The sequence below is a fragment of the Lissotriton helveticus genome, chromosome 3_1, assembly GCF_964261635.1.
Source record: "Lissotriton helveticus chromosome 3_1, aLisHel1.1, whole genome shotgun sequence".
Taxonomy (NCBI): Eukaryota; Metazoa; Chordata; class Amphibia; order Caudata; family Salamandridae; genus Lissotriton; species Lissotriton helveticus.
Window position 1 is genome coordinate 1,774,717,635 of NC_136061.1, and position 27,530 is coordinate 1,774,745,164.

Genomic DNA, 27,530 nt, shown 5'->3' on the forward strand with positions numbered 1-27,530 from the left:
CCGCCGAGAGCTTCAGACTTCAAAAGAATGCTCTGCCCCCCTCTGCCACTTCACGCGCTCTGCAGAATCAGCCCTCCTCCCAGCGCTGCCTGTCCTTCGAAAGCAATTCACGGCAACTTGTTTTGTGAGACATTGACTGTTAAAGCCCTTCGATTTCTTATGACCTCTGCAATTTCATATTTCACCAGATGTTGAATGGGGTGTAGTGCGACATGGTTTCTTTTTAATGAACAGCACCACATTTTACATGTTTACACCTAGTCTAAGCTTGTTTTATCAAAAGGAGTGCATATTATGTCTGTCTGAAACGCTCAAAGGGCTGGCATGCTGTCAGTGGATGGTACATTGTTTGCATTTTAGTATACTGTATACTTTGCGCAAAATTTGCAAAAGGCTAGTATAATTATGGCATTTTACTCCACATAAAGCAGAACTTGTTGTTCCACTGACTTTGTGCCAGCCCTTTCAGCTTTTCACACGTAATATCACGGTATCTCCTCCATTTGCTAAAGGGCCATTTGGATACTGTGATTTATTTTAAATATGTTTGTGAAAGTGCTTAGCTGACAGGATTGAGGTTTCTAAATGTATTTATATTGTAGAACTACACATGCCCAACCATTGGAATTTTTATATAAGAAACGATTTTTGGAAATAAACACACACTGCTGATTGCATTTACAGTTTATTTTCAATACATACTTCGGACTGTGCTTAGCTGGCATGATAGTGTGATAGGAATTTTTTTATAATTAGGGCTCCCGGTTTTATGGTATTTATTTTTTTTAACATTTCCGTCTATTTATCTATATTTATTTTTGTCCTTTTATCAGTATATATCTGTATTTATTTTTGTCGCACGCAAAAAAAGACGTTGCAGCTAGTATTTTTCCACATATAAATAGACAGTGCAAATGGTTGTTATAGGTTTATCTGTATGTATATATGCGCCAAATATGTTTTATGCAATATCCACCCAAAAACATTTCTGTTAGATCAAAACAGGAACTCACATATGTGAAATGGGAGTGGTGTCACAGAGATTACTTGCAGTAATATTAGTGATCTGATGCTGTGTTACAATATTGAAAACACTGACCTGGCGAAAGACAGCAGCAAGCTCTCAATTCAGAAAAAAATAAAGGCCCTTGCATTAGTCCTGCCAGGCTCTATTTCCCTCAGAACCCTGAAGCACCTATGTGAGCTGGCAGCTTTTGATTCACATTTTTTAAACTAAGTCCTTTCCTAATGCAAAACCCTTTTTCCATAAGTTAAACAGTCTCCGCTTTGAAGACATTGGGCGTGTATCACTTCCCTTATTTTACATTGTACTGACCTATAGCATTTGAACAATTTGCTTTAATGCTGTAATCCCACACAGTGTAGCTGCAGCCACAGTTCTTCCTTGCACTGTGGAAAAAAAAAGTTAACTTGAAAAGGGTTTTACAGATATGCCCCGGCTGTCTGTCTCTCAGAAATGTTGTTTCCTCATGCTGCACCAAGTCCCGGAGGAAAGTTTCAATGTAAGGCCTGAAAGTGAATGCAACGTAATTTTCTTAATGTGTTTATATTGCCGGTCTATCTGACCTCTTTGAGTCGCACATTTCTGCCGGTCTCAATAGCTCCAAGTATTCATGCGACTAACAACGCCCCCTCCTCCTCCAATGCATAGCTGCCAAGGTTTCAGATTGCACATGTGTGCCATTTTCATAATTTTACTGTAATTATGAGTGACATTCAAGAACTATGAGTGACACTTGCTCGCGGGCAAAAATGAAGCAGTGAAGACAATTGTAACATGTATTACAGAAATTACACCCATTTGAGGAACGACAGAACTCTAATACGGTCTTTAAACTACTTTAAAACATCAAAAACCGATGCCGCCAAGCGCTTTCTCCTGCACCACTACACTTAGAAATATGTTTGCGGCAGTTGCTTCTCCACAACTATGGAGAAACATGAAAATGGAAAGCTAGCAGCAACATAGAAGAGAATGGAAGTACACCTCAAGAATCCAAGATGAACCGTAGCTCACAAACTGGCCTGGAAAACTGTTTACATATTTATAGTTTTCGTAAGATCATTGTGGGCACATTATGCAAATGGGGAAATGATTATTCTCCCCTGCATTGCATATACATTCTGGGATACTGAAGGGGCTGAGTGTATCGGGCGGGTCGATTTCAGGAGAGAGGAGAAGCTAATGACTTGGTCAGTGTACTGAGGGCTGGGGTAGGAGCAGTGACAGAAGAGGGGGTTAGAGAGGGATAGCAGGCCGAGTCAGGGTCACCGCTCATCCATGAGCTACCGAGCCTTTCTAGTGCAGTTCTCCTAACGGACAAGATAGCCAATGGGCCATGTGGCAGTGCACCCTGCACACTAAGTTCTTCCGGAGCAAGGCAGCCCGAAAGGAACTGGGGCAGCCTGTACCAGTGTTTGCGGAGGAGTCCCTTGCAGGGCATGAATAAAAGGCCTCTGTTATTTCACAACCAGGTCTGTCTGTCACTATATTTGCAGGCTTCCGTACAGGACAGAATGCTACGCAGAAGTATTTCCCTGGGAAATGCGTGGCTCCAGTCATAATTCATTAAAATCATTCAGAAAAGCAGAGGCATGCTTAAGAACTACTGTTCACCATCACCAATCTTTTTTAAACGAAATTGGCAGTACATTTGCAAAGTAGTTCAGATTATGCTCAAAATGCACTGAAGAGAGTGCGATCAGTAAACAATGTGGCGGCAGCCATCGTCACATTAACAAATGAACACACACATGCGCGGATGGCTGTAGCACTTACTGTCCAACTTGCGAGGCCAGAGCCACGGCAATGAGTTTACCGAGGTGGTGGGCCGGCCGCCTCCTCGGTCGTCCTGGTACTCCCTCGACAATTCACGGTGGGGTGATGGTCTTCTTTTAAAATTTACAGCAACCATCAGGTGCAAGTAGCGCTGCCCTAGGCAGCTTCCCAGTCTCACAAACCATACTGCAGCATCGGAGGTAGCACCAGCAGACGGTGACGTCCTCGTTGCGCACCTAAGGACCCCTGACCTGGCAACGGCTGCACTAATTTCTCACTGCCGGCTCCGAAATTGCAACTGCTACGTCGGCCTTGATTATTGATGGCCTACAGCAGAGTGTGGCACAGGCCGGGCCATCACGTGCAATATAATCAACAGCGCTGCCCCATAATTATTGCGGGTGACTTGCAGAAGAATAAACTCCCCGCTCTTGGAGTCAGCAGGATGTGACTGCGGAGCGCTAGCTGGGAACGGACATGACGTAAGGCAGGCTGACTCAATGCTGCGCGGCAGCGCGGCTGGGGAGATACACTGTAGCAAAGAGGCAGAAGGGACTGGCAGGCGCTTAGCTGGGATTACTGCTTCAAGAAGACCATGGAAGCAGCGCGAACGGCAGGCAGACCACAGACAGTCCCTGTAGCCAGCTACACCTGCGACTGCCACTATGCATTATGCGTGACAATGCATTTCAGTGCGGTGATGCGGAGCACCGCACTGAAATGCGTTAGTATCACGAGTGATGCTTGACAGGACTGCCAATGTTAACACCTACAGTAGTGCAAACAGTGAAATACAGGTCCACCCCCACCCTTTCATTAACCTGTGACCTAAAACTCACTGTAGTGCAGGCTCAGCGCCGGAGCTCCGGAGATGTCAAAGAAACGGCTGAAGGAATTTCACCCCGCCTCCAGAGATTAATGGCCCAGCAGGTGCTAATGTGGGAAGCCCTGAACGGCAATCAGGAAGAGGTTGTGGCAAGCAACCCTGGCTGGTGCACAGATTGCTAAACAATTCTCGGCATCCAAGAATCCAATTTGGTTGTATTTTTCCGCTTCTATTTATAAATACAGATGGAAAAAAAATATTTTTCCGTCTGTATTTATATGTAAAAATCAGTTTAAACGGAAAACCGGGAGCCTTATTTATAATTAAGAATAAAACGTACTCAGGCAATGGAATACTTACAGGAGAAGCACACCGTTTTTTACTAGGATTGTTTTTGTTTATTGAATTAGGACTTGCTGGGCTACTTTAACAGTGTCTCAGCCCTTACAGCTTAAACACATTGGCTAAACCAATAACTCTAGCTAAACACTTTTTATGCCCCAAATGCGAGACTTATTGGCTTTGCGTGCAGCACCTTTCCATTGTGTGTCTGTGTAGGTGGGGGCACAGTTTTTAGTATCTACATTTCTGGCTAAAGCGGACTAAGCAGTTTCTTTCAATCTCTCTTATAAGTGAGTCAGTAATTAGCACATTAAAAGGCAGAATGCTTCATCTTGGAGGCAAGGTTATTCAGTGGCCCGTGCTCACCGCCCACCTCCTCTTCCCCAGTCACACTTCAGACGTGTTACATTTAGCTCGCATGCAGCCGGTCAGTCGCAAGAGCTGCACACCAGCCGCCCAGTGTGCACCCTCCTGTGTTCATTGTCCTGTGTGCACTGGCTTGTGTGGAACAGTATGTGTGCAACGTCATGAGTGCATCGTCCTGTGTACCTTCCTGTGTGCATGGTCCTGCGTGCACTACCCTGAATGCACCTACCTCTGAACACTGTCGCATGTGTACTGCCCTGTGTGCACGTCCAGTGTGCACTGCCCTGGATGCACCACCTCTGTGCACTGTGCTACGTGTCCTGTGTGCACTTTCCCCACTGATAACAAAGCCTCGCTATTGTGTTCAATCTCGGGGGTGCTAATGTGGCTGGGCGATGCTCGAGGGCTTCCTTCTGTGATACTCCCTGCCCCCACAGTTGGCAACACTCAACAGGCACTTACAATATGTCCAACATACAACCACACACACAACCGCACGCACAACCACCCCCACACCCACCCCCACCCCCACCCCCACCCCCACCCCCACCCCCACCCCCACACCCACCCCCACACCCACCCCCACACCCACACACACCCACACCCACACACACACACACACACACCCACACACACACACACACAACCACACACACACAACCACACACACACAACCACACACACACAACCACACACACACAACCACACACACACAACCACACACACACAACCACACACACACAACCACACACACACAACCACACACACACAACCACACACACACAACCACACACACACAACCACACACACACAACCACACACACACAACCACACACACCACCACCACACACCACCACACACCACCACACACACCACCACACACACCACCACACACACCACCACACACACCACCACACACACCACCACACACACCACCACACACACCACCACACACACCACCACACACACCACCACACACACCACCACACACACCACCACACACACCACCACACACACCACCACACACACCACCACACACACCACCACACACACCACCACACACACCACCACACACACCACCACACACACCACCACACACACCACCACACACACCACCACACACACCACCACACACACCACCACACACACCACCACACACACCACCACACACACCACCACACACACCACCACACACACCACCACACACACCCACCACACACACCACCACACACACCCACCACACACACCCACCACACCCACCCACCACACCCACCCACCACACCCATAACCACACAACCACACCGTCGGTGCACAATTTCACCAGACACAGACACTATCAGTCGTCATTGCACGCTTCCACCAGGCACACACACACCACCAGCGTCAGTGCACGCTTTCACCAGGCACACCCCACCAGCCGTCAGTGCACGCTTTCACCAGGCACACCCCACCAGCCGTCAGTGCACGCTTTCACCAGGCACACCCCACCAGCCGTCAGTGCACGCTTTCACCAGGCACACCCCACCAGCCGTCAGTGCACGCTTTCACCAGGCACACCCCACCAGCCGTCAGTGCACGCTTTCACCAGGCACACCCCACCAGCCGTCAGTGCACGCTTTCGCCAGGCACACACACCACCAGCTGTCAGTGTACGCTTCCACCAGGCACACACACACACCACCAGCCGGCAGTGCACAATTTCTACAGGCACACACACCACCAGCCATCAGTGCACACATCAATTGTTAACGCATCCACAATTAACTATTGAAGCAATCGCAGTATGACGCATTTTACTTTTAAACATATTCATCTAAAGTGCAGCATGCCACCATTGCTACAAAAATAAATACACTTTTTGTGGCCTACAATTTATAGACTTTTGTTGCAATTGGTGTTGCAATATTTAGCAGTGCCAATAGCTCAAACTTAATTAATGCGAGACCTATTGCATTGCAAATGCTTGTCATCTATTTAATGACATCTGTTATTACAGTATCAGTTTTCCCAAAACCAGCATGAACATTTCTTAGCCTCTCGTTCGTGTTGCATGCAGTGCCGCAGCACCCTTCTTCTTCAAAATTTGTAACAACCTGAGCTGATACGTGCCACTCGACTTTATATCACCCATCCCACCTCCTTCCATGTGATCTGTGCGGATGAACTACAATAAATAACAGACTACAATTGTGCAGGGCCCACCCTCAACCGAACCATGTCTCGAAATAAACTACATATCCCAGAATCCCTCAGACAAAACCTCACTATTGTTCACTTCTCTTCGGCTGGAATGCCTCAATTCTCGTAAAAATAGTGAAATCAACTTCCTGATCATGGCACGAAACCTCCTTAATCAAACCCCACCTAAAATGCAATGTACTTTACAATTCAGACTCTAAAAACAGTTCGTGAAACCGAGTGTCCTGTTCGCTTGTCAATATGTGTGGAATGTCCGATTTCTTCATTTGCTTGTGACTGCTCTCTTATGCCCATGCTGCATAGCATCTGGACAATGTTGTACAGTTTCAAGTAAAGGCATTGGCAAAGCCACTATGTCCCAAAGGTGAGGCCTATTTGCCAATACTTGTGTTTACTGGATGCCTAAATATGACCTGTAGTGCATAAGTTGTGATATGTATGGTAGTTTCACATAAAGAGGACTGGAATTAAAGAATTGCGATTGAGTGATAGACCAAGCTAATGTATTCTATTTCACACGTATACATATTTACAGAGGAACATAAGGGACGAAGTGTATGTGGCATTATAGCCATGTGCAGGGTCTAATCGTGTTGGATCAGTTTGAGCTGCAGTGGTAGACGGTGGTCTTCATTGTCTCCTCAATTCTTAACATTCTCCGGTCATCTTAACCTTGGTGATGAGCTGGTGAAGATATGTGCTTGGATATTTGTTGTTTTATGGAAATATCAACTTGATTTGCAAAGGGCATCTTATGGTGTTAGGAATTAGAGGAACATTACTGATGTGGTATTATGGCACTCCGGGAGTATTGGTGCGTCTATATGGAACAATATTGCAAGCTTTAACAAACAGTCTTTCATCAAGTATTGGTGTTGACAGTTGAGCAGTGCACTTTGACCAATATGCTGCAATTTTACCTGCTAAGTCCTGCCTGCTCCTAGTGAATTCCAGCCCTGCACTAAATTCTCAGATCTGGTGGCAAAGAGAGGGAATAGTTAATTTTCAAGGTCTGCTCTGCATTTTGAAACTAATAATTTGGACCCTGTGCGAGAACAGTGCAGTGTCAGTGCATGCGAAGTGCAGCTGCTTCTGGCCTTAGGTCACAGGGCGGAGTTATCGTTCCTTTTTAGACCAGCTGGTACACAAATGGTATTTTCTCAGACCCATGTCATTTTAGTTTTTAGATGAGACACAATAAGGGGACTTCAGATCTCTGCAAGACCATGACTCTTATAAAGGAAGGCAGAGGTTGGAAGGTTATCCAAAGTCAACAAGTGCCCCTGCCATTGCTTCCATGACAGGCATGGCTGAACATTCAACAGTGATCTTTTTAGAGCGAGCATTCAAAACCTCTTGTATATACTTTAGTATATACTTATATGTGTATGTACTTTGTGGGCTCCGGAGATCAGCCCTAGGACTTGTCTGCTTCCGCTTAGGGACTTTTTTTTCTGTTCATCTGCCTCTATTTAACTGTCTTATTAGAAAACGACCAGCAGAGGTCAGTAAAATATCAGAATTGCTTTCTGCTTAGGGACTTTCTTCTTTTTTTAATTTTTCTGGTAACTGCCTCTTTTTAACTTTCTTGATGGGAAACGACCAGCACGGGTCAATAAAATCCCAGAATCACTTTAGCATTCTCTAAATTCCAGTCCATAGCAATTGTCCTCCATGAGCACCCATAGACTATAATATTTTTTTCAAATCTTGTGTATTTTTAGTGATATGACCACCAAAGACCCTGATTTTATATTAAAAACAGAGCTTTGGACTATTCCATTTCCTGCTGAAAGGCAATATTTCTCTCCATGTGTTACCATACCTGGCGTGTCAACCAGTTCGGTGCTTATTTTCCATCCATGTTAAAGAACAGTATATATTTCAGCATCCAGGCTAATGTGCTGCATAGCTAAATACATATAAGGTCCCAAAGGTTGGCCGATTTGCATTGCAAATTCTTGTTTTTAATGTTGTTGGGCAGGATAGCCGGAAACTCTGAGATGAGTAAAGCGGGGTATAATGTATAATTTTTCTAGTAAAAATCCTAGTGATCAGGTAGAGAGTGTAAAAGGTATTGACATAATTGGGGTATCGGCTCTGCCAAATTCAGGATTGAGATGCAATTGACAGGCAGAGTTGGTACAGTGTAAATGCACCTCCAACCTGCACGTGTGTGTACTGTTGATTTCATACCCGGTTTTGGGAGAGGCAGTCAATTGTTATATTTGTGCTGGTGCAGCATTGGACTTTACTCTTGCAGACAAGTCATGAACGGTCCCCAAAGAGTATCTGGGTAGGAGGGATCATGAGCAAGGTGAGGAGGTGCACATGCTTCAGCCGTTGCCAATGTATGGTAAAGGAATCTTTGCCAGGACTAAGCCCGCTAGCACATCTGGGGCTAACAAGTTCTGCTATTTGTAGGAGAGTAGGATCTGCTTACTATGGTTACCCCCACTTTTTACTGGGTTCACTGTTTTTCGACTTTAGTCTGGCTGGGACCCTGCTGACCAGGACCCCAGCCTAGCTGCTTCCTCTCTAAATTGATTGCATGTACATTAGGTACTCTCCAGATTGGTTACTGGAATACCCTTGTGAGTCCATAGTATATGGTACCTTGGGTACTAAGGGCATAGGTACCCCAGAGGCCTACCAGGGACTGAAGCATGTAATATTTCACCCCTGGGAAGCCTTCCAAAATGGTACCACAGGTCTGCTACTGCAGCCTGGGTGCACCCCTTACTAAGATATAGGTTACCTGTATCTACCTTATATCACTGACCCATATAAACCTATAAGTCACTCCTATGGCAGGCCTCATCAATCCTGAAGGCAGAGTGCTTGGTTTTGCGTGAGAGGGTGCCCATGCATGAGCAGGACCCCTCTGCAGCTTTCGGAATCTATTCTCAGTAGCTGCTCTGTGATTCAGCCTGACCATATACTCTTAAGTGCATTATAACCTTGCGGGTAATGCTAACTTTGGAATGGCTGCAGGAAACATGTCGTGTTTAGTGTCAAACACTTTGGAATCCTACCCCTTCCCCCTCCCCCCCACCTCCTTCCCCCAGCCAGTTCTGGCGGCTGGGGTAGAATTCCACCCTTCTAGAGTGAGAGACATGTACACACTTACCTAACCGGTAATAGTTTAAAAGAGCCCTAGCATCACAAAATGGATGCTGCAGTCACAGACACGAGTCTGACCTCCTGCTGCTGGATGAAACTCTGGCAGGGGAGGCCTGGGCAATAGGTTTTCTGTCACAGGGAGGTGTAACCACCTCCCAGACAGACTTTAGTGTATTGGGTCTGGGTGGGTGCATTCATAGAATGCTTTTCAGACAGTGCTGGGAGCACACTTGGTGTCCCTGTGCATATCCCAGTTCAAACCGGTTGCAGGGGCACGCAGCTCCTGCTCTGGCGTGAAACTGGACATAGGGAAAGGGGTGTAGCCACCCCCCCTCCCTGGATCCTCACATAGGTGGGTCCCCAGAGTATGTCCAACCCCCTAACTTGATGTAAGTATGGGAACCCAGTCCCTAGGACTTCAGATTACACCTGGACGAAACTCTGCAACATATATCCTGGAACTTCAACATTCTACATAGACTAGTAGACGGAAGAATATCCCTTGGGGTCAAGGAGTGACTCCCCTGTTCAAACAGGCACCAAAGAAGCATCTTGCTGGTCTGCATTTCCAAGGCTCCCGCCGGAACCCGAAGGATTTGTGACTGAGGACACGGACTTCCAGACTTCTCAGAGACCGACAAGAGATCCCATCAAAGCTGAGACCAGCAGCCCTCACGGATGACGTGGGACCGGAACTCCTGGACGCCGTGTACATTTGCTAGTGCATCCACTTCCCGAGCTTTCCCGAAGTGGTGCTTTGGACTAATTGTAGTCGAAGCCAAGAGCACCATCTGCACCGAACATTGTGGGCTTACACTCCACGAGTGTTCCGTGAGCCCGCTTCTAGCATTTCTGCTTGAGGCCCCTTCGCAATCCCTGATCCGTCAACTGGTGGGTCCCCACAAAGGTAACTCTCCTGTTTCTTGGGCTTCCCTGGTTGCTCCAGACATGCCCTGACTCCCCACCAAAGGGTGAGTCCCTCAGACCTTGCTGGTCTGCACCAAAGCCAATCTTTGCTTTCTGTGTGGGTTGCTGTTGCCAAGGCTTGTTGGGTCCCATCCGGAATCCGACACCGCAGCACTTGACATCCTTCGTGGGACAGCTCGAATCCAGCTCCAGGTCGTCGTCGACGCCTCCTGGTCCTCGTGGCTTAAGATTCCAGCTTCACCTGAAATCACCCGACATCGGTTGGCATCTTCACATCACCTTCCTGGTCACTGGCAAGTGACCCAGACTTTGTCCCCTCTGCTTTCAGGTTCTTCAGATCTCCGATCCACCCGGACACTTTCCACTTAGTCGCCTGCAGCACTTTTCAGCAGCTCTCCATTGAAATCGATGACGAAACCCGACACAAAAAGACACCTATGCACCCGGCTTCCCTGGGTGAGGTAACTCGAGTACTTCGGTGCTCCCTTGGGTGTTGACCCTAGAACCTCCTAGTTCTAAAGGGGTTTGCTCCAAGTTCTCTTCTAAGTGTCCTTAATCTGTAAGTTTCCAACCGTGACTTTCCCCATACAAGTTAATGGTGATTCGCGGCTGTGTTTAGACACTGCACGCGTCCCCATTGGGTTCCCGGTGTCACTATCTTGGTTGGTTCCTGGTGGCCCCAGTGGTTCTAAAGGCTCTAGACCTTGTATCTATGTCAGTCGTGGTTCTTATACCACTTTCTTAACATATTGTTTGGTACACCCCTAGGGCTCAACGTATATTGTGCTAATTTACTGAGTGCTAAATAAGTTTACTGAATGTACTTTTGCCTCTAGCCTCATAAACAGACTAGAGGGATGTGTTTAGAATAAATAAATAAATATATATATATATATATATATATATATATATATATATATATATATATATATATATATATATATATATATATATATATATATATAATATATATATATATATATATATATATATATATATATATATACCTGGTGTGGTTTCCCTTTCATTTTGTCATTCATGAGATTATAGACTGGTAAAACAAGCTGCTTTACATTCCTCCAATACTTAGCCTGAAGGCTGCTCCCCAACTTTACACATTTCTCGGACATAGGGAGATTTGCAAATTTACATAATTGGAAACAAGCTACAAATTAGGTTACAAATGTTTCATGGTGGGTATTTGTAGCCAGTAAGTCAAAGGGCATTCCACAAAAGCTCTGTCCCACAACAGTTAGTCATTTTGGGCTCGAGGTTGCAAGTGGCCTTTAGCGTAGTGAGAAGCAATCAACTGGCTCGCCCACCTGCAGCCACATTTGGTGTTAAGAACTCTTTACTTCAAAAATAGACGCACTCTCCGATACCCTGCGTCCCAAAAGCTGATGCTAGCAGGATCTGCAAAACTTTCATCAACCGGAAGTCAATAGGCTCCCCTCTTACAGTGTACTCACAGGGACATTAGGCTAGTCCTTTTTACTTCAGCCCCTTACTGTGTCTTCGGTGAAAGCAAAGCGTTTTTCCAGCTACCTGGCCCTCTCTCCGGTCCAGACTAAAGCCAGTGGGAACCCGCAGGAGATTGGAACAGCCAAATGCACGCCCGCAGAATGTGTGAGTCCTGCTGCAGTAAATTACTTTGGCACAGAGGAGAGGGCCGCTTCCACTGACTGATGTCATCGAGCATAAGAGCAGTAATTCCCTACAAGCCACCAGCTGACTGAACTCTGCAGCGCGCGCTCCCCCACCCAGACACACAGCACACTCTCCCTCCAGAGGAACGGGCTGTCTCGGATACAAGACTTCTTTCTCTAAACTGATCCTCGTTTTGCCTAAAGCTGTTTATTTCTTTGTGCCAAATATAGATGGCCGAATAAAATCTATCGGCATTACAATTCAGGCCTACTTTAATCTATAGGTCAAGAGAATACGTTTAGTGTGCAGTGTTAGAGCATGTCTGACTCTGTTAGAACAAGTGCGGCCACTCTAATTACAAACAGATGGCCCCTGCGCACCGCTGCTCGCTCCCGCAAGGTGGATGCTGTGGCATGCACGAGTTTCTGAAAAGTGCAGACCTATTCCTAAATATCATCTCCGAGAGCACCGCATACGTGCTGTGCTAGGCTAGACCTAAAAAGGAGTGGAAAGCGAAGTTTTATTTACATGCATGCACTTATGCTTCATTGGTCTATGCAGAAAGAGATGTGTCCAGGAATCTGTCAATGTTGGGGATAGAACTGAGGATCTGGATGATTGGAAGAAAGCTGCGTTTATGTTTGAAGCATAGTTTAAATAAAGTATGCGATTAGGGTTAGAGGTCCTTTGCATTTTTTTTTACCCTAGACAAAGGTGACTTTGAGGCAAAAATGAAATTTTTAGCAGCTCCAAGTAAGTAAATTGCTTCAGGTAATTGTGGAGGTTTTTAAGTTTTGCCTAAGAGCACACATGCGCTGTTGTTGCAAGGGGTATTGTATACCGTAAAGGGCTTGAAGCCCACCCAATACCATTTGCTAGCTTGATTGCCATTCTGTTAGCTGCCTCCTAATTGACCACCATATGCCTCCCGTCACTTTGTTTTATTTACCTGAAGCATGGGCCAAGTACTAATTGATTTCATTTGACTAGTGTCCTTCCACTGCCCATGCTGTGATTCAGGGTACTTCGCCCCTGTCCCCCCCCCCCCTCATTTTTCTAACCATCATTTCCACTTCCATGCTGCACCTTTGGGTCGCTTTAACGTCTGTCTGACAAGTTTGTTGTTGCCTTAATTTGATTTGATATTTTTAATTCCTTGTATTGCACCAAAGAAATGGATCAGACTATTAAAGCAGTTTGTGACTTTGTTTTACAGTTCGTCACTTCCTTTTGTAGCACCAAACAAATGATATTGAATATTAAGGCTGCCTATGTGACTGCACTTGCTTGTAGGCTGCACCCCTTCTCTGGGCATACAAAGTACGTGTCTGTTTTGGAGATTGCACTAGTCTGAAACCGGACTCCTTTCAGGCAACCAGTTAAGTCACATGCTTCAGGCCAGACTTCCACTAAGCAACATAAACATTTTGGACACACCTGTGCCTTTTCAAACACAAAGTTTGTGGCTTTTTAAAATGCCTCAATTTGGGGCAGCACTGCAATTAATTCAATTTTCCTCAAAACATGTGTCCGCAGTCCTGAATGTGTTCAGCCTCTTCTCTGCGCATACAAAGAATGTGGCCATTTAAAGCACTCCATTCCCCCTTAAAACCTATGCCTAAGTTCTCATTCTTGGATGTATTCCAACTAAAATGCTTTTAGGCGCCCTATATATGTACTTGTATGTTAGAGATGGCTGCCTAACAGCCATAGCTGCACTCCACTCTAGTGCAATCCACTCCTATCTACTCCACTCCAATCTACCCATCTCCATTCCAATCTGCCCCACTCAGTCTAACACTTGACCCCATCCTACTCCACTTAGCCATGCTTAAGAGCAGTCGCACTGGTGTACAACATAGCTAAAACACTTTTCCAAAGCCCGTAGTTCCCGTTTTGGCAAGACCTATTGGATTTGCCAATGCTTTATTTAATTATTATAAAGTCTTTACGCTTAGAGAACTAAACAAAGCTCTTTTTAGTTTCCCCTGAAACACCATAAGCAAACTTACATTGTAGTGCTTCTAGCGAGTACCCGTGGATTGCCGCTCAGCCCTTCGTTCCGGATAGAGGAGATCTGGCAGGTTTTCTGCTAGTGGAAAGGTCAACTTCAAGCACTGGAACATAGCGCAGTACTCTGAAGTGTCCCTGAATAAAAGTAGAGTGCGTCCACATGCAGTTCGGGGTCCAATATTCTCGACATTTTGACCATGAGCCAAAAAGGTTTCTTTTCCATGGCCATACCAGGATAAAGAATCTTGGTTTCTGATTAAATTCTCCTGCATCCTTCCAGCCGAACCAGAGCTGTTGGTAAAAACTTGTTGCCACCTTCATCGCTGGGGTTTTCTGTCTGAATTACATGGCCCCTGCCTTTCCAGTATTTCAATCCTTTCAACCCTGGCTCCAGCAACATCCAATTCAATGACCTTTTCTGTGCTTATAGATTTCAAGTGCTAGAGGTACCGTCGCACCAGATGATTGCTTTCCATCACGCACAATATTTTTAAAGGGCTACCTCCCACGCTCCTGTCCTGTGCTTCTAATTCTTTGAATCCGAGTGAACATATGTATGAAACATGGTTGCTCTCCTCCTTTGTCCCCGTAATGCAGCCAAGGGATTCAGAAACGAGAATTTGCAATGCAATAATTCTTGTATTAGTTACATTTAGAGCTATTAGCATTGTAAATGACAAAGGATATTTTTTTAGACAAAATTATAATACCAAACAGTAGCATACCTAATATAAGAAAATCCTTGAAACAAGGAAAGTGTGCGTACTTTCCCCTGTTACTAGGTGTCCCTGTGGACCTCTATTAGCCATATAAGGTACTGCACCCTGCAATAATGGAGAATACAACTAATCCCCAAGACCAGGCCCTCCCTATTTATTTACAAGCAACAGGGCTTGCACACAGGAAGCGCGATAGAGCTTGGCCTGCTGCTACGGCTGTTGTCTTGCTCAAGCTCACTCAGATCCATGATGCACACACTGAAATACCGGCCCTCAGGACGGAGGAAGATGTAACACTGCGCATGCGCAAGAAAAGACTGCAGAAAGACATTCTCCTAATGCCGCGCTTTAGCTTCAGATGTTTAAAGCTAAAGCACAGCATGCAGCGATTGCTACAAAAGTAAATAAATAGGAGATAAAAACAGTGATGCGGCCTCTGCAATATTTTTCTATTTTTTTTTTAAACTTTTGTAGCAACCATGGCACGTCACACTTTAGATTAAGATGTTTAGAACTAAAGCTTGGCTGCTGCCATTGCTTCAAAAGTAAATAAAAGCAGCATCCACACACCGTTTTTAGGTCTCGCCTAGACGAAAGCAAAGCGAAGCTTTGCTGTCTAGGGCGAGACAACTAATGCTGTTACTTTTGGGGGAATGTGGACAGCAAAGTGCCACGCGCTTTTGCAGGCCGAGATTTCACCTCGTGAGCGCGCACGCCCAGCCGGCGCCGTGCACATCCCCTGCCACAGACACACACATGCACACGCAGGCAGGAAGGCCCACACACACACACACACAAACGCATGCGAACCCCCCCCCCCCACGCAGGAGCGCATCTACCTACACGCACGCGCACACACATACAGAGACACCCCCCCCCCCCCCCCCCGCCGCATACATAGAAGCGCCCCCGGCTGCCGCATACATGAGGCCTCACGCCCCTCCTCTGTATTCGGGACTCACCGGGTCGGCTGGCGCTCGGCGGCGGGCCGGTCTCTCCTTCTCCAGCGGGGGCTCCCTCTTCTGCACGGGGCCCCCCGCCATGGCTGGCACGGCATCTCCGGTCACAACAGGCAAAGGTTCCACAAGGCAGTGGGAGCGGACACACCTCTTCCCGGCCCCGCCCACAACCAGGCGGCGGGCCGGACATCTGCTTCCGGTGTTTTCCTCCGGGCTGCGGCGGTGATTGTTCTCTCGTTTATCGAGGGAGCTGCACTGTGCGTCTGCTCTGTTACAAAATCAAAGATGGAGGCCCGAGCATCACTCTTGGCGCTGGACTTTTCCTAAAGGTGCATTTGGTTAATAAATCAAAATCAGTATTGTCCAATCCTTTCTAATCTTTGACTACGTGCCCCGCGCCAACTCCCCCTTCCTCCTCCCACCCCATTGCCATTCCCCAACAGTCACTACTATTATCAGCACTAGTTTAAAAAAATGATATAATGGAACCCTTTATCTTGAAAGGCCAAAGAGTCGACATTGCTACTGATTGTAGCAATGTCCTTCCTTCCTGTCTGAACCGGGAACCTGACCATAGCGTCTGGGGGGGGTGCTATTCTTCCAAGCACTTACTCATTACACTCCACCTCTCACACCCCAGTCCTTGCTCTTTCCAGGAGACCACCTTTTCTTTTTCTGATTTACTGTGCTCCATCTGCCTGCGTATCTTGTAGCAAGAAGCTTTAACGTTCTTTCAGCCCCTCCATAAATGTTTCATTTTCACCCATCTTTTTCCCATTCACTCCTCTCTCTTCTTCTACCCCTTTTCTTCCCCACCCCCTGTTTTCCACCTTCCTTTCACCATTGTTCTTTATTCCTTTTACTTCCCCCACCTTCATTCTCTTCTTATATCTCAAGTATCTACCTATGTTTCTGCCCCTTTCCCGTTCTTCCTTTCTTGATTTATTCCTTTTTTCTTTTCTTTTTTCGCTTCCCCTCTCGTTTTATCTTCTTTCTCTAGTGCCACTTGTCAGTGCCTTTCTTCTGTAAAATCTATATTCTGAAATGTTTATTTAAAAAAATTAAACGCCATTGTTATTTGTAATATCAATACATCTAAGTCATGTAAATACAAAACATATTGCATTACAAATGCTATAGGTATCACATTTGCGAAAGTTATAACTATTAGCATTGTAAATGACAAAGCTATTAATTTCGCTATTTTCAAAAACAACACAAAAATAAAAACTTTGCCATTTACAATACCAATAGCTCAAACTTTCCTAATGCGAGACCTATTGCATTGCAAATGCTTGTTTTCTTATTTATTGACTTGTAGCAATGGCAGCGCACAGCGCTTTATCTTCAGATGTTTTAAGCTAAAGCGCAGGGTGCAGCGATTTGCTACAAAAATAAGTAAATGGAAACGAAATGCTGTTGCCGCCCGTGTAGCATGTCGTGCCTGCTTCAGCAAGACATTAATGAACTAAATTGTGTTCACTAACTGCCAATGAAACATAGAGAGTAAAGACCCATGTGAGTGGGGCTGTCCTCATGGGAGGTAACAAAATAGGGAGGTACTAAGAAAGGACTACTAAGCCTATTCACCAATCAAGTTCTAATTTAAAAAGGACAGTAAGATGAGCCAATTGAAAAGATGGGCAGAAAATGGGCAGAACTTTGTCCATACTTGAATACAGCATGTCTTGAAGAGACCGCGCAAACACTGCCTAGGCAAGACCTAAAAATACCTAGCTTTTTTTTTTTTGCAGCGCTCCATAACTTTTTTTTTTCTATGCGTGTCCGTCACTTGTTTGATAGTTTTTTGTTGCATTTGGTGGCGCCGATTTCAGTAGCATGTGTGATGTTTTGAAGAGCAGAAGCTCAGAACGGTTTGTTGTACATATGAGGATTTATATATATATATATATATATATATATATATATATATATATATATATATATATATATATATATATATATATATATATATATATATATTTTGAGTTTTATATAGCGCGAAATAGACCCGAGACATCGGGTATCCAAGCGCGTTACATTAGCACCAGTTTCGTTACAGATGGACTCATTCATTTTTGTTAGGCACGGGGAGATTTAGTGATTCCACATCCGAAGGTTTTTTTTTTAAATAAACGCAACTTTTTTTGTTCCGTAACTTATAATGCAATGTTAGTTTCAGTGTGGTTTTCACTCCTTCTATCACAGTCCTGTGTCCTTGCAGTGCTTCAAAGACACCGAACACATGCTGTATTAGCCTACTAGACATCCTGTGCCAGAATACCCCAAATCTTTTAGTGGTTGTCTTCGCTCTGGTCATCCTCTTTTGGGACTAAAAAGAAATCCGCACGTTATGTATAGCTGGCCTCGTGTATTGCAATGTCCTAGAGCTAAAGCTCTTAGCAAGATGTAAAACTGGGTTTATCTTTTTTGTATAGACTGAGAGGCCTATAGTGCAATGAGACTCACTAGTTTAATTTTGTTTATAGACGTACATGTTTTCACAAAAAGATGCTCATCTTTTGTTCTGTTTCTAGATCCCAGCAAGTTTCCATACAAAACGAAAAAGCAGCTGCAGTGCAAGGAGGCAGAGAACGAAGTGTTCACCCAGTTGGATCTGAAGAGAATGCCAGAGCTGAACCCACCAGCGTTGATGCCACAGGGTAATGTTGGGACCCCCACAAAGACTTTCCTAGAGTTCATCAAGGCCTGCCGACTCCCCCCTCGCCTGATCACCAAACTGCAGCTTCAGTTCCCTCGGACTGGCTCTAGCAGGCGATACGGCAGAGTGCCCTTTGACTACCAGGACTCTGAGACTGTGGAGCAGGAGGAAGGAGTCTACACGGCCTCGGGGGAGGAAATACCTCCCGCACTGGGAACCACGGATGGGGAGCTCCGCACTGGGGCAGCAGTACATGATGGCGAACCAGCCGACCTGGAGGGCGAGAAGAGCGATGCAGGAGAGGAGTCCCATTCCGATGACGTAAGGCTCAGCAAGGGTCTTTGGTCCCTGCTTCTATCAGCAAGTGTGAAAATGAAGGTTCTAGTCTGCGTGGTAGCATTACATCTTGAGATAATGAATGGCCAGCTTACCTCGGTCCTTGCTGCTGAAATCAGCCTGTCACAGTAAACCGAGGATTTAAAAAAATATATAATTACAATATATTTTATAAAACTGAGTAATGTGAATTGTTAAACTTGGGAGTTTGCTCATAATTACATCGCAGTTAATGAACTGTTTAATGGTAAGGTAGCCAAAACCATTCAAGTTTGGTCTGATGACCATAGAATGGCATAGTAGTGCATTGTAAGGTGTTAAAGCATTCAGTGAGTTTGGGTTATAATGCTCAACACACCGCAATCAGGAAGTAAAATGTAACTGCCCAACTTTGCTGCAAGGTTCGTTTTAACCTTCGATAATCTTTTGGGTCAAAGGGTTGTAGGTCTTGGTTAAATCTTGTAACTATAATAGTAGAAAGTTATCTTTGAGAAGAATGTGTCTGTACCTGTATTTAGGTTCAGGATTTGGGGGTGATGACTTTCTGGATTCTTTTGTGTGTGTTTTTTTTGCCACTGCCGCTGGTCACACAGACCTTTTGAAGGCTACTGATTTATTTTGCCTTGGACAGAGAGAGAGTAGGCATTAGAAACTGGTATTTAGTTGTGTAGCAGAAACTCCATTGGTAAAATGCATCATACATGATTCCCAAACTTCCCAGCGAGTTGAAGTTTTGTGCTAATCACTATAAGGGGCCTATTACGGTGCCGTAATAAACTGCTCCGACCCTCGGTCGGAGCCGTTCCTACGTCATTGTAATTAGCTGTTCGGATTCATTTTCAACCAACCCATTTGGATGGAGTCGGTTGGAAAGGAATCTGAACTGGAATTCCAAATGGCTTCTGACGGGCTCGGATAGCCCGTCGGAAGTTCGGAAAGCTTCCAGTAATCCCAAGGGTGTCTCTTTCCGCTCAAGGGATTACTATGTTGGATTCCGAAAGCCTTTCTTTGCTGGCCTTTCCGACACAAGAAGGCTGTCAGAAGGAGTATTTGGGGTCCCCCAGCAGTGCCCCCATGGGTGCACGGCCTCTGGTTGGAGGCCGCCTCTGTTGATCTCTGCACTCAGTGGCAGGCATGGGTGCAAGGATAAATTGCACCTCTGCTCTTTACAATGAGAGCATGCATTCCGGTCGAAATACATGCCCCCATTGTAAAGAATAGAAGTGCGACCGAACAGTGTTCAGTCTCATCCTAATTGCTGGTCATTCGGTCGGTCTCAGTACTGAATCGATGTCGATGGACTCCGGTCCGTCCGGCATCAAAATCAGGCCCTTAAGTTGTAAATAGGGCTCTCGGTTTAATGATAGTTTATTTTTTAGGAACTTTTATGTCCGAATGTATCCACGTTTATTTTTTTGCCCATGGTATTAGTATGCAACCATATTTATTTTGTGCTTAACAAACAAAGTCCTACCCAGTATATTTCCAGGTTTATTTAACTGATAAATGTGTATTGCTACTTTGGTGCCTGTTGAGAGGGATTTAGCACTCTAAAGTAACCAAATGTTATATAACAGTACACTCGTGAAAATATCCGTGTTCTAGTACAAACAAGGGCACACAAAGCTATTTCTAAAGCATTTAGTCACACTTTTCTTTAAGTCTCCACGCCGTCAATCTGCACAGGCATTGGAGAAGTATTGAATGCCAGCATGATGAGTCATGGGAAAGGACCAGTTTTCTGTATTTTTAGGTCGAGCTAGAGTTGAGCATGCGTGTCTAGCTCAGTACCTATTATTCTCAGTTTCCTGGGAATCTGAGACAGGGCTCGGACACGCGCCGATTGCACCTCGTGGGCGCGCACGGCCGGCACTTATCCTATCTCAAATTCCCAGGAAGTCAGCCATGCCGCCATGCAGTCGCGCGCGCACACATACACATACACACACACACACACAGCCACACACACACACACACACACACACAGCCACACACACAGCCACACACACACACACACACACACACACACACAGACACACACACACACACAGCCACACACACACACAGCCACACACACACACACACACACACACACACACACACACACACCCACACACACACACACACAGCAACACACAGCCACACACACACAGCCACACACACACACAGCCACACACACAGCCACACACACACACACACAGCCACACACACACACACAGCCACACACACACACAGCCACACACACACACAGCCACACACACACACAGCCACACACACACACAGCCACACACACACACACAGCCACACACACACACACAGCCACACACACACACACAGCCACACACACACACACACACACACAGCCACACACACACAGCCACACACACACACACACACACGCAGGCACACACACGCAGGCACACACACTGCATACACACACGTGTCCCCCCCCTTTCCTCACCGGGCTCTTTTGTTGTTGGAATCCCTCCTTCTGCCCGGCTCCCAATGGATGGATGGGCGGGCGGCCGGGGGCGATGCGGCCAGGGGCTCCAGTGCTGCTACGGCGGGCAGGCGGGGCCGACGCGGCCAGGGGCTCCAGTGCCGTCCATCGCCTCTTGTACGCCATCAGCAAGCGGAGAAGCGGGCGCAGCCAAGAACACTCTGCGCCTGCGCGGAAGTGCGTGCGGCCGCCTGACGTCACTTAGAGGCAGAACCTTACGGTAGGCAGTATCTTGTTTTTTGTTATACAATCGTGGCATAATGGCGTGCGCAGCCGGGACAATGGTGTCTTATTAAGCACAACCAGACCCTCCATTTGCAGTCCTTCGGTGTCCGCATTTGCTCTGTCATCACTGAACTGCATAGCTCTAATTAGTAATGTATCAACTCCAGTGTTAAATTTTAACTGTTGTAGCGGAATGAACGGCTGAGACGCCCATGGCGACATTCCTGCCCGTGGTCTGCAAGTTGCATGCATGTCATAACAGCAAGTGCTCAACCCACTGTACTGTTCCACTAGCTGTCTATGCAAGCACATCCCAAGCATGCCCTGGTCCAGGACTCGCAGGGACTGAACTCTGCAGATAAGGCTTTCCCTTCCGTCAACAAATGCCCACATTGTCAAATCACTCTTTTTTTTGGCGCTGCTCGATAAAAGAGAAACTGATTGGTTTGAGGAGCGGTGAATATTTTCTGTACTTCTCTGCACTCGGACCGCCGTTTGCTTTTCCTTTTCGCTTGGTGGTGGTGGACTTTCAAAGCTTTACTCGTGAAAGGGCCAGTGTCGTTTTATGAAAAACTATAAGCAGGTCTGCTGGAATTATGCGCAGGGATGGCTCAAATTATGCAGCAGAGTTGACTAAATAATGTGGTGGGAAAAAGTAAATCACGTGCTGTAATTACCACCTGATTCGGGGGCGTGGCTTGAACGCCAATGGCCGAGGTCGCCTGAGCACTCGGCTCCGCGATCGAGCCGTCTATTATCCTGACTTCCGGGCACCACGGGCGCCCCGACCCCCATACCGGTGACCGCTGTGGGTCCTGATCCAGGAGGCGACTCTGGAGACTTGTAACGAGGCCCGCTCGGGGAGAACGAGAACCCGCGAGGCAAACAGAGTGGAGCTTAAGATGGCGCCTGCTTCGTCCCCGGGGTCCTGAAGCGGCCCGTGGACCTGGAGAGGCCGGCGCCTCCGGCGTCACTTTCTTTCTCCTTTCCCCCTTGGAGGGGCGATGCCAACGCCGACTGCCTGGGGGACTGAAGACACCTGGGAACTCACCAGGCGGCGCCCTCCGGGACCGCTGCTCCCCGCCACGAAGCCTTGAGAAGGAGAGGGGGCGGCTGATCGCATCGCGCTGCTCGGAATGACACGGACTCTCACCGTCTTGGCCCCGGATTTCGGCAGCGAGCGGGCCTAATTACACCACACTGGGAGGAATTCGAGCCCGGCCCGGGAGCTGGGGGACGGCGCGAGCGGTGGCACGGAGCTCAGGCTGGGTACCGGACAGCCGGCAGGGCCTACAGCTGGTGGCAGAGGCGACGGTGCCTAGTGGAACTGACAACCCCAGCGGTGTATTACCGCCTAGCGGTGACACCTACCCCTCCCCCCCCCCCTCCCCCCCTCACCACCGAGAAAGGGGCTGCTGGCTCCCGCCCGACCTATTGCCTCTGCGGATTGTAGGAGGTGGGGACACACTGTGGGTGCCTGCGCCACGCGGCGACAGCGGAGGACACTATTGTTTTCTGACACCGGTGCCCTCGCCGACCTGCGACGTCCCACTGACACTCTCATTGGCTCTCTGGACTCTCGGCGGACGGACAGGCCTACTTGGGTGCCTACCCGTCTCTGCGCAGTTGGTGTTCGGATAGCTGAGATATCTACTAAGACTGTACCGGAGTTCGGCCGGTGGTCATATCAGCACAGATCCCTCGACAACGATAGGGGTCACTCTGCTTGCCCTTCCCCTGACTGGGGGTCCACCAGGGCCTCCGTTGAAGACCACGACCGCTATGGGGAAGCCGAGAGGTGCTAAGGGAGGCACTCAGACTGCCTCGGATGTGGAGGCGCCTGATAACGACGAACGTTTACATCCGGAGAGGCCGGGGAGTCCGCACCTTCAACAGCAGCTCAACAGGATCTTGGTGGCGATCACTGATACACGGTCAGCCCTTCAACAGGACATTGCCCAAGTCGCGACGAGCCTGGGCTTGCTCAGGGCGGACCACGGCAAGCTCTCGGACAGAGTCCAGGAAGTGGAGAGCTCGGTGGGACTCTTGGAACCCGCACAAAAAACTTTGGCCGCTACCATGAAGGACGCTCTGACCCGCATAGATGCTCTGGAGAGACGGGCGGAAGATGCGGCGCAATAGGAGGAATAACATTCGTGTAGTAGGCCTGCCGGAAAAAATTGAAGATGAGGACATGGTGGCATATCTGGAGGATTGGCTAAGGACTGTAGTGGCGCCCGAGGGGCTTTCCTCCTTCTATACTTTGGAACGGGCACACAGGGTGCCGGCCAGACCGCCGCAGCAGGGCTGGCCCCCACGCCCGGTGGTGGCGCGGCTACTTCATTCCCGCGACAGGGATTTCCTTCTCAATGCCGCCAGACAAAATGGACCATACCAGGTGGCAAATAGTCGAGTGAACATTTTTCCAGATTACACTTACGAGACCCAGCGGAGACGGACCTCCTTCCTGGCGATCAAACGGGAACTGCGGAGTGAGAGCATCCAATATTCCTTACTGTTCCCAGCACGGCTCCGTATCATCCTGGACGGCACAACCAAGTTCTTTGATACCCCGGAGGACGCGTGCAGTTGGCTTGAGTTGTACAGAGCTGGCAAGGATGGCTTTGGGTCCTCCTTCCAGTCCACCTCGGAGATCGGCCTTCAGCGGAGGTCTAAAAGGATCCGGAATCGCAGAGGTAGGTCTGCTCGACTCTCGACAGTGGAGGCTGCGGCGGAACGACGGGGGGCACTGGAGATGGTCTCCAATATATCTGGCTCCCAAGATGGACCCATACTTGAAATCTCGGAGCCTGGCGGGAGTGGTGGCCACTCGGACACGGAGGGCTCTGAGGCTGACAGCGTGAACCTCCCTGTGATCACTCCAGAGACGGCGGAAGGCCTGCTTGATGGACAATGATGACTTCGGGTGAGCCGGCTCTGGTTGGGAGGGGGGAGGCGGTGAGGAGGGGGGGGACTTGTTGTGGGAACTGCTGGGTAACTGCTTATATGGTGGGTTGGGGTTGTACCCTCTTTCGGCCCTCCTAGCTCAGGGCTCGATCGCACTTCGGTAGCATTGAGGTGCGGAGACCCCCTATCGACTTTCGTCCCCCACTTTGCCCTTAAGGCACACCTGCGGTGGCTACCGTCAGGTTAGATTGGGGGGATTTGTTTGTGGGTACAGTTTGGATGGGAACTAGATGGTACTATTTGGAACCTGTTCTGGGGTGGGAGGAGGGGGGTAAATGCTTCGGGGATGTTGTGTTGTTGTTGGGGGTTGGACTCGCCATCGGTGCAGGACTAACTAGGTGCTTACCTGTGCTTGTGCATTGCTGGGGGAGACTGGAGGAGATACTATGGGACAATGGCTGATCTATCCACCTTGAAATGCATCACTTGGAATGTGCGGGGCCTGCACTCCATGTCCAGACGACACAAAGTCCACGCTTACCTGGTACGCAGAGGCGTACAGATTGCGCTGCTGCAGGAGACACACCTCACCAAATCAGAGGGACTGGCGTTACAGCGTAGGTGGAGAGGGCAGTTATACAACACCACATACTCCGCTTATGCTAGAGGCGCGCTGATCTGGGTACGGGCCGGGGTTCCCTTGCAGGTGAATAGATGTACTGTAGACCCGGAGGGGAGATACGTGGCAATTGCTGGCAGGCTAGGGGATGTACTGTAGACCTGGAGGGGAGATACGTGGCAATTACTGGCAGGCTAGGGGGAAGGGATCTGAACATTTGCTGCATTTATGCGCCTAACGCGGACCAACTCGCCTTTTTGACCGCTCTGTCAGGCTCCCTAGCCCTCTACCTGTCGGGACCTCTTTTGATAGGGGGGGACTTCAACTCGGTGGTGGACATTGACCTTGACAGGTCTCATCCTCCCCTTCCGGACTCACCAACCCACCGAGTAGCCAGGGGTAGGATAGATTGGCAGCCCAAATGGGGACTGACGGACATCTGGCGAGCCCAGCACCCTCGCACCCGAGACTACTCCCACTTCTCCGGCATGCACGAGTTGCATGTGCGGTTGGATGGATTGCTGGGGTCGGCGGAACTGGTTTCCTTGGCTGTGAGGTCTGAGTATCTGACAAGGACCATCTCCGATCACAATCCTCTATTGGCTGATTTCAGGTGGCTTCCGAGCACCCCTTGTGTGCCGACTTGGAGGCTGCGCCCCGAGTTATTGGAAGATCTGGTGTTCCGGAGTGACCTAGAGGACAGAATCACTGAGTACTTTGCGGAGAACGAGGGCACAGCTGGGGCGAGAGCCACGGAATGGGACGCATTTAAAGTGGTGGTTAGGGGCTATTGCATAACGCAGAAGGTGGGGGTGCGACGAGTCCTCCTGGACGACCTGGCCAAGGCTGATCAGAAACTCCGCGAGATGGAGCTCCTCCGCCCCGGCCACCCGGAGCTCCAGCAACAGACTTCGGCGGCGAGGGAGGCGGTAGCTGTGGAAGTTGAACGGCTGCGAAGCTTCGACCACAAGGCTTACCTGACTAGGTCGCTAGCTGAGGGTGATAAATCGGGGGCGCTTCTAGCTTGGCTGGCCAACCCTACGAGGCGTACTTCACCCACGGTGGCCATGCGAACTGCGGAGGGCGTGGAGGTTTATACCCAACCTGAGATCCTTGGTTGCTTTCGGCGTTACTATGAGCTATTATACCGCAGTAGACTACCACTAGACACTACCCCTATTGACGACTTCCTACATGATTTGCCGATGCCCGCCCTGGAGCCTGAACAGGCGAAGGACTTGGGGAGAGATGTGGAGCTGGGGGAGGTCCGCTGCGCCATAAAAAAGATGGCGCGAAACAAGACACCAGGCCTAGACGGACTTCCGGTGGAGTTTTACTCCACTTACGTAGACCTCCTGGCCCCACGGCTTTTGGTGGTTTACAAGGAGGCGTAGCGCCTGGGGCGCCTACCTGGCTCGATGCGGGAGGCCCTAGTGGTCCCTCTGCTCAAGCCCGATAGGGAGGGCGGTGACCCGGCGTCTTACAGGCCGCTATCGATGCTTATGGTCGATTATAAGATTTTGAGCAGCATTTTAGCCTCGAGATTTTTGGGTCACATGAGCTCCTTGGTGCATGACGACCAGGCGGGTTTCATCCCCAAGCGTAATACTACGATGAATATCCGCCGTTTGCTTCGCCTGCTGGAAGGAGACCACGCTGAGGCCGCTTGTCCCATGATCCTTTCGATTGACCAAGAGAAGGCCTTTGACCGCTTAGCATGGGACTACCTCCGTAGAGTACTTGGCCGCTTTGGCCTGGGGGAGGGGTTCCTGCGATGGACCATGGTGTTATACGCCTCGGCGGTGGCTAGAGTTCGGTCGGGCCCGCTGATTTCCCAACGGTACCCAGTGGAACGGGGCACAAGGCAGGGATGCTCGCTGTCCCCGCTGCTATTTGCCCTCGCGGTGGAACCTTTGGCGCTATCGGTCCGCACCGGGGCCTATTACAGGGGATTACGGGCCTTGTCGGGACAGCAATACATCTCCCTCTATGCTGACGACCTGTTGCTTTTCCTTGAGGATGCTGGTGCGGCCTTGACCGGGGCGACGCCGTACTCACTGCTTTCGGCGAGGTGTCAGGCCTCAGGGTGAATTGGGCGAAAACTTGCCTGTTCCCGGCTCGCAGAGGTGAGCCCCGACCGGACACTCCCAGGGCGATCAGGTGGGAGCCTGGCTGCTTTAAATACCTAGGGGTGTATGTTTATCATGGCCCTGCTGACATCCTTGAGGGCAACATTTCTAGATGCGTTTGGGCGTTGAAGGGTAGTATGTCCTTTTGGGCCACCCTGCCGCTGTCGGTGGCAGGACGAATTGCACTGTTGAAGATGGTGGCGCTCCCTCGGCTATTATATTACTTTAGGA

General features: G+C 48.5%; 1 protein-coding gene across 1 annotated transcript in view; it reads left to right on the plus strand.

The window, feature by feature from the left end:
* Positions 1-27,530, plus strand: part of GPATCH3 (G-patch domain containing 3) — a 125,187-nt gene that overhangs the window by 39,006 nt on the left and 58,651 nt on the right. Inside the window, exon 2 of the mRNA XM_078684006.1 lies at positions 18,459-18,904. Within this exon, the coding sequence (XP_078540132.1) occupies positions 18,459-18,904 (446 nt within the window). The remainder of the gene's footprint in view (positions 1-18,458; positions 18,905-27,530) is intronic.